Source organism: Teleopsis dalmanni, chromosome 1 (genome assembly GCF_002237135.1).
Source record: "Teleopsis dalmanni isolate 2A chromosome 1, ASM223713v2, whole genome shotgun sequence".
NCBI lineage: Eukaryota > Metazoa > Arthropoda > Insecta > Diptera > Diopsidae > Teleopsis > Teleopsis dalmanni.
The window spans coordinates 180696116-180704347 of NC_051846.1; the positions used below are offsets into that span (position 1 = coordinate 180696116).

At 31.0% G+C, this 8232-nt stretch overlaps 1 protein-coding gene across 1 annotated transcript; it reads left to right on the plus strand.

The window, feature by feature from the left end:
* The first annotated feature begins 2116 nt into the window (after positions 1-2116).
* On the plus strand, positions 2117-7620 carry LOC119670508 (calpain-C-like). Its single transcript, XM_038080781.1, has 2 exons — positions 2117-3059; positions 5816-7620. The coding sequence occupies exons 1-2, from the start codon at positions 2347-2349 to the stop codon at positions 7125-7127; spliced, it is 2025 nt and encodes a 674-aa protein (XP_037936709.1). The 5' UTR covers positions 2117-2346; the 3' UTR covers positions 7128-7620.
* The last annotated feature ends 612 nt before the right edge of the window (positions 7621-8232 follow it).

Consider the following 8232-nt stretch of genomic DNA (forward strand, 5'->3'; position numbering starts at 1 on the left):
AGAAGACTCAATAAAAATGAAAAATGATCTTAAACAAACTGTTTAATGAGCCTTCAAGCAACCCCAAACACTGGCAAAATACTTGAACAAGTATTGATTTTATACAAGCTATTAGATTCTTTATAAGCTTACTATTACAAGGATACAAGATTGTATGTGAGCTTTGCACTGAAAATATTCCATGGCATGATTAGAAAGATGTAATTAATTATAACATATTTATCACATCACACTTTATCATTTAGGTGGTTTTGCTCATTATAGTCACTAATGAGGATAATTTACCATACACAAATCTATCATATTAATAAGCTCAACATCAATAAATCCATAAAAGTTCTATCAGCTGCATAAATGAGCTCATTATAATGTGAACATTCACTCATTAATATAAATGAGTAAGTTCCTAAATGAGACTAATAGTACTTTCCTATTAGTGCTAGTTGTCGAGAAATTTTATTTTCTGTTTAAATAACATAGAGCGTATATTTCATTAGATAATTATAAAGACGAACTGGGTTAGTATTAGTAATGTTCAAATCTAATAAATTTCTCTGTGTGTAGGTCAAAGTAAAGAAAACTCATTAAACATTTTTTGTTTAGTTTATTATACAAAAAAAATCAATATGAAATTAAACGTACTAAAATACTATCTTAACTTACAATTATCAAACTTTATTGGTACATATTTGTATAGATATTGTATGAAAATGATATTTATTGCTGCACATTTGTCAAGTTTATTGCGATCGTGTAAATATATTAATTATGCACGCATTATATATTCACTTAATAGGGAAGTTATCTTTTATGCATTACCTCTGTTTAAACATATACAGAAAAATAATTGTTTTTTCTATGAACGTAAGGCATAATAAATAAATGTCCAGTAATAAAGGTAATTTGATGATTTTTAAAACAACTATACAGCTGTCTTAAAAAATTATTGATTGAAACAAAAAAAAATTTTTTGGATTTGGAAATTTTTTTATTATTTCCTCCTATTTTAAATAGCTTTTTTGGCATATGAAAAAAATAATTTTTAATTAAAAAATAAATTCATATAAACGTCGTCATATGCAATAAAAATAAAATATTTAATTAATTTTGAATCAATTGGCTAATTAACACTGAGTCTAAGTATAAGTTCAACTCTTTGTGCTAGCAGTCTCAAAAATTGTTTACGAATAATTAGATATAAGAAATATTTCCAAAAATAGAACTGATGTTGTCAATTTAGTATTAATCATACAATTGTTTGGTCAGCTAAAAATTCAATTAATTAAAAAGAAATAATTTGCTGTCTTAATTTACTACTAGCCAAGTAATATCTCTTTATTAATTAAGGTTCATGTTTGTTCACAACAACGTTTTTACATAATTACATCTATAAAATTATTAAATAAAATTAATTATTTTACATATATTACTTAAATTACAACTTATATTCACAAAATATTGGTCTCGCCCGTGCGACTCGAGGAGTAACATTAGCATGACGTTCTCAGTATCATATTCCTCGATTATGTTCTATACATAAATTTAACAATTAAAAATAAAAATATAATTAATTAATTCAATTATTTTACAGCTGGTTTATGATTTCGTTCTAATATAAACACAGCAAGTGAATTATTGAGCGCTGACTCTGAGCTTTAAAGTTGGCAACACACGACTTCAATCCCAGATACTTACAGTCTAAATAAATTATTTACAATTATTTTTATTTCCGAGACTATTGATGATGGGTATTTGGCAATACTTGAAACAGCTGTATGGTCAGTCAAAAATTCAATAAATTAAACTAATATAAAAGTAAATTTTTGTTATTGTATTTCACCACTGTTTGAAAAACCTCTTTATGATATATTACTTATATTATAAAGTATAGCGTATCAGTCCAGTCCTCCATTCTTAGTTAACTTTAAAAATAATTTTAATGTTAACTCTCATATAAATAAATAAAGTAAAGCATTCGCATTTAACTGTAATATTTGCGATTGTATGTATTTTGCAACTCTACGAATGAAAGAGTGCTGCCAAGTTTCTTATTATCATCGATCACTTCTGCGCGGCGGTTGTATTATTATTTTCATTTCATTTTCTCATCTTGTGTGTTATTTTATTTTTGTTAACTTTCACTTTGTCAGTTTTCGTGGTAGAAATTTTGTTAAAGTTTAGCGAGACTTTAATAAAATATATTTTTAATTTAATTGTTTAAAAATATTTGATCAAAATACGTGTATTTATAAAACGTGGCGCAGGCGCATGCGCATTAAAATTTATTTGGTACGTGTGAAATTAGTACGCCCTATAAGGAGGAAAGCGAAAGCGTAAAAATTTACGATGACCTCCAAATATGAGCGAATCAAAAGCGAATGTAGAGCAAAAGGTGCTTTGTGGGAAGATCCAGATTTTGCAGCTGTGCAATCCTCAGTTTTCTATTATCAAACGCCCCCGTTCACATTTCAATGGAGAAGAATTTCAGAATTTGCAGAAGCGCAAGCATGTTTCGTAAATGAGGGTGAAAATTTTGATGTTATACCAGGAAAAATGGGTGATCGTTGGCTTGTTTCGTGCTTAGGGGTTCTACATTCATTACGAAATTTATTTTATCGTGTCGTACCAGCGGATCAGAGCTTAGATAAAGCACACGGTATTTTCCGCTTCAGATTGTGGTGGTGTGGCGAATGGGTTGAGGTTTTAGTAGATGATCGCTTACCAACAATAAATGGTAGATTAGCATTTCTGCAGCCACAAACATCACACTGTTATTGGGCGTCATTGCTGGAGAAAGCTATAGCTAAACTGCATGGATCATATGAAGCACTGAAATATGGTACACGCTCCGATGGTTTAAGCGATCTCTTGGGTGGTGTCGTTGAATGTATACCATTAAAATCGAATAATGCTAATGAGATGTTTCGACCACAGCAAATTAAAACCCACTTAGACACAACATGCATTGTTACCTGCATTGCTGCAACTGGTACAGCGTCACAGCATAAAAATACACCTGATAGATTACCGAATGGAATCTCGCTCAATGTCAATTACAGGTTAGCCTTAATAATTTAATTTATAAAAAATTTGAATGCGAATGCGACAATATTAAAATCTGATAAAGAAAAACTTATGTAGGCGATTTCATTTCAAGCAGAATTTTAATTAAATTAATACCAAATAAATTAGTATGATTTCAACAGAAGAACTAGCGTTGTCCACGTGACTTGAATTCATAATTCACTATTCAATTCACATAAAGAATAAAATTGATAAATAATGAAATCAATAAATAAAATTACGGTATGAAGCTAAAATAGAGTCAATTTAAAAAGGTCACATTATGAATAATTATTCTTAATTTTTAAGAACCATAAAAATTTTTTACGAACATAAATAAAAAACGGAAGCATATTCTCTAATGTCTGATAATTTTTGCAATAGATTTTATATTCAGTAAGCCAATTAAATAAATTAATAAAAAAATTCAAATAAATTTATACTCACTCCGTAACATTTTACGAAATTGTGACATAATTTTTTGTGCCTTCCTAGGCTTGGAAATAAAGACAACAAATAAGTTTTTTAATCCGTTACTTAAAATGTAAAAATAAGATATTGACATTGTCTTTCTATTTATTTACTCTTGTCACAGATGTAGGGATGATGAGGGAAGTGTTTTACATGTTGTTGTTGTTGTAACCCGCTGGGACCTGTAAGACGATAATATGAAAGAATATACAATGTTGACTACAATGTTGGAGGGGGGAATGAGGTTAAGGGGTGCATTAGTTGGGTGGGATTTAATTGAACCTTAATCCGGGTCCAGACGGAGAAACCTAGCTACTTCGATGGGATGGGTCCAAAGATCAATTGAACGGAGGTATATGTGCGTTGAAGGACAGAAGAATAGATGGGCGACGTCACCGGGAGTAGAGCTGCAGTTTGTGCACACATTAGAAATGAGCCTGTTTATGCGTGACAAGTAACTGTTTAACACTTGGCTATAAACTGATCTCAATTAAGCTAGGTCAGTTCTTGGTGCAAGGGGGAGACGTTGTTCTTATAGGGAGATATTAGACGAAGACCTATTGAGAATCTTTTGTCTGACAACCATGGTCTCGAAGAGGATACTGCATCTGTGTGAAGGGTTAAGTGTATTAAATTTGCTTTATCACCATCCAGTTAAACATGCTAGGTACTCATATCTTAAACAACTGTATTTGAAGAATTTGTGCCTAGCTAAAGATCCGATATGGTTTTAAAATTTCAGTGTTGTACACGAATATAATGTTTATGGCCAGTGGTCTATAAAGGGAAGTTGAAATCCCACTCTGGAATATTTTGGGTGATTTTTAATTAATTTATTTAATTTATTTAATTTATTAATTTATTTATTTTAAATTTGTTTTTAACTATTTCTCCTTGCGACTTGAAAAGCAAGCACGTAAAACGATGATGTAACTATATATTAACCAACGCATACCAGGTATTTTCTCCTATGTAGTGGTGGGAAGTAAGCGGCAATTGGTCGTATGAAAAGAGAAGAGACAGTAAGATTGTTTGCATTCTTATGTTCACTCAATGTGGAGTTACACTTTTTGAAACCTTGCGGCAGGTAACCAAGTAAAACAAGTACAGATTCACTCCCTTATTCTATATAACGCCCTTACACAATTTTTTTTAGGTTCCTTTTGCATATTCATTGTCATTCGTTAATGGGTTTACTTTTCAGAATCTGAAAACAATAACGAAGAAAAATGATAGATAGGGATGTTGTGGCTTTTTTGGGTAAAGGTTAAGACATTTTCCCACTTATATGATTTTTAATATAAAAACTGAATAGTGACGTCAGGAGATGAAAAGCTGCAGTTAGCGCACACATTGAGGATAGACATATTTTTTTTGTGAAGATTAATTGCTTGGCGCATCGCTATATCCAGATTACAAAACAAAAAAAAATAGATCTCTACGATCAGCATATAACCAAACTTAACCTACGTTGGCATGAAGTTTAGCAGTAAAGTTTTATATATATGTATCAAATATATGATAGTTTTATATGTCGAATTAATTATAAAATACATGTGGATATTTTATATACAATATTTTCTAAAAAGTAGGACAAGACGTATCTTTTTCTTTCTTAGCGTTAGTGTTTGGTAAACCAATGCTTTCATAACAAATTTATTTCTTAGCTTCATCAGTCCTGTATCACGTCCAAAATGTACAAATACTTTAAAGATATTTAAAAGAAAGACCTTTAAAGTGCTTGCTAGCTGCACTAAAAATAAAATAATTTCGTGAAAAATTGCAGTAAAAAACTTCTATATAAATATTTTCAATGCTACATTTTATAGAAGTATTATACAGTAACTTTTCATGAAATTATTTTATTTTTAGTGCAGCTAATGAGAATTATTTTAAGTTTTCCTTCACCTTTAATGCTGTTGTTGGCAGTTTGATTGTTTTTTATTTGAAGATATGTATAATTTTTTGATAAGTTAAGCATTGACTGCATGCACGAGTAAAGTGTAGGGGTTAACTTTGTAAATGCTTTTTAAAATTGTATTTAGTTGAAAAGTAAAGTTATCTATCAGTGAATAAATTGACTTTGTAATGGAAAGATATTTTGTGTCTTAAGCTAATATTTTAGTAAATGTAAAAAATAAATCACATTTTTCTAATGTACATATTTTCTATATGAGTCTATATAGACTCTTGTAAGATATTTCAATACTTCATTTTATACTAATATATTTGTATATTTTAAAATTATTAAATTTTATTTATTTATTTATTTTTTTCTAAGAATGTGTTCACTGGACAAAGTTGAAACCTTACTTGGTGATGCTGTGCAGTTGGTGCGACTTAAAGATCCACTATCTTGTAATGCTTTTGATAATAGTGCTGGTTTTGAAGGCGATTGGTCAGCAATGTCTCAAGCCTGGGAACGTGTTTCTGTACAAGAACGCGATCGCTTATTTGGTCAGTTAGATGTTGGAGAATTCTGGATGTCATTCTTGGAATTTACACAAACTTTTTCAAGTCTTGAATGCATATATTTAGATGCAGATACTGCTAAAGATGAAATAACTTTACAAGATCGTCCAAAGCGTTGGCAAATGAAAATGTTTCAAGGACATTGGAAACGTGGTGTAACGGCTGGCGGTTGTCGTAATCATGAATCATTTCATATCAATCCACAATTACTATTGAGTATACAGGAAAAGCAGGATGTTGTATTAGCACTTAACCAGCACACAGCTGTTGAACCCAAAGTAATTGGATTTACGATGTACAAATTAAGTCCACTAACCGGCAGTAAAAATAAATTCAGTGAGTGCTTACCTAAAGAATTTTTTAAAACACAGGTTAGTTTTCTAAATTCGGACTATGGCAATACACGTCATGTAAGTTATCGGTGTCAACTGGAAGTGGGACAATATGTATTAATGCCAACTACGTATGAACCAGGTGAAGAGTCAGCTTTCACAATACGTATTTTGGGTATTGCGCCACTGCGTCTATCGCTGCTAGAGACGCAAACCTTAATGCTACTTGATCCATTTCCAGCGCTTAAAAATGAAGCAGATACAACAAAGATCAAAAATGTCTGTCAATACGAACCTGTCTTCATGCAACTGGCAGATGAAAATAAGACGATAAATTGCTTTGAATTACATGAACTGCTGGAAGCATGTCTACCGAATGATTATATTAAAGGTTGCGCAAATTTGGACATATGTCGACAGGTTATAGCACTGCAAGACAAAACTGGCAGTGGACGTATTAATTTCTTGCAATTCAAGACGTTTATGGTGAATTTAAAATCATGGCAAGGTGTGTTTAAGATTTATACCAAGGAGAAGGCTGGCATTTTGCGTGCTGAACGTCTACGTGATGCTCTATACGATGTAGGATTTCAGTTAAGCACTGATATTATGAACTGTCTGATGCATCGGTTCATACGAAAAGACGGCACTTTGCGTTTGAGTGATTTTGCACTGGCGGTACTGCATCTAACGGCGGCATTCGATTTCTTTCAACGCAAAGATCACAATCAAGATAATGTCATCGAAATTGAAATGTCTGAATGGATAAAAAGTGTTTTACGGTGCTAATAATCATTACTGAATTCAGATAAGGTAACAATTGAATTACAATTGAAAACTATTTAAATTTTTTTTACAAAAAATCTGGTTTAGTAATATAGTTTGGTCCAAGTGCTAGCAAACACTTGTCTTTTGTGTTCATTTAGTTTGTCTAAACAAAGTGTAACGTATGTGTAGGAGTAAAAAATGTAGTGTAATTTAAATAGTCGTCAAAGCCAGTAAATGCCTAAACACATTCCAAATGCACATGCAGTCAGTAGTACATGCAATTCGACTTCATTTTGCAATGCCTCAATGCATTTTGAGATCGCTTTTAAGTGCATTTTTGGTTTTGATTTTGCAAATGCTTTTTTCGTAAGTACAAAGTACTTTAAAAATAATTTTCTGTTATTAACTAAGCGTTTATATTACTAATTATGTATTTTTTTTTCTTAATTTATGAGATTATTTATTGCAAACATTGTTGACTAACGATTTTTGTTGATTTTTCATTTTATTTTAACTTAAATAAATTTTATACTCATTCAGTTTTCCTTCGGTACTGAACCGTTAAATCAAAAATAAAAATCGTCTCTATTCTGACGAAATACTTTATTGTTAATAGCTTAAATTCGGAATTAGTTTATAGTTGTTCATTTTTGTTGATATCTCAATTTTTATATGTGCACAATTATTAACTTAAGTCATCTTATTTATTGATAAGTTTACAACTTTATGATTTTTATACAAACTCACATAAATAAATTTTATTTATTAAATTAGTTAAAACTAAATTGTGTTGTGTTATTAAAGAAAAAATCAATTGTTTCAATAAAATCGTTATAAGAAAATAAGTAACATATATAGAGCGCTTCCGACTTGTTGTTGTTATTGTAGCCCGCTAGGACCTGCTTGTGAACTTCCTTTGGAAGATGTCGAATGGCACTTGGTCGTCGTTAGCGACGAGTGGCTTCAGGATGTAAACTCGGTCGTTCTTGGAACCCGGCTTGTTCATAGTTTTATCTGTATCTTAGTCAATAAGGAAAATGTGTCCCCTTTCCACACGATTATGTTTATCCGTTAGGCTTAGGACCTACTATATAAAACACCCTTCCAATGAAAATAGACAAGCTGA

What these genes read in the sequence shown, in the direction of transcription:
- LOC119670508 (XM_038080781.1), top strand. Translation starts at nt 2,347, where the DNA reads ATGACCTCCAAATATGAGCGAATCAAAAGCGAATGTAGAGCAAAAGGT. An exon ending in TCGCTCAATGTCAATTACAG is followed by an intron (nt 3,060 to 5,815) that starts GTTAGCCTTAAT and finishes TTTTTTTCTAAG; the next exon opens with AATGTGTTCACTGGACAAAG.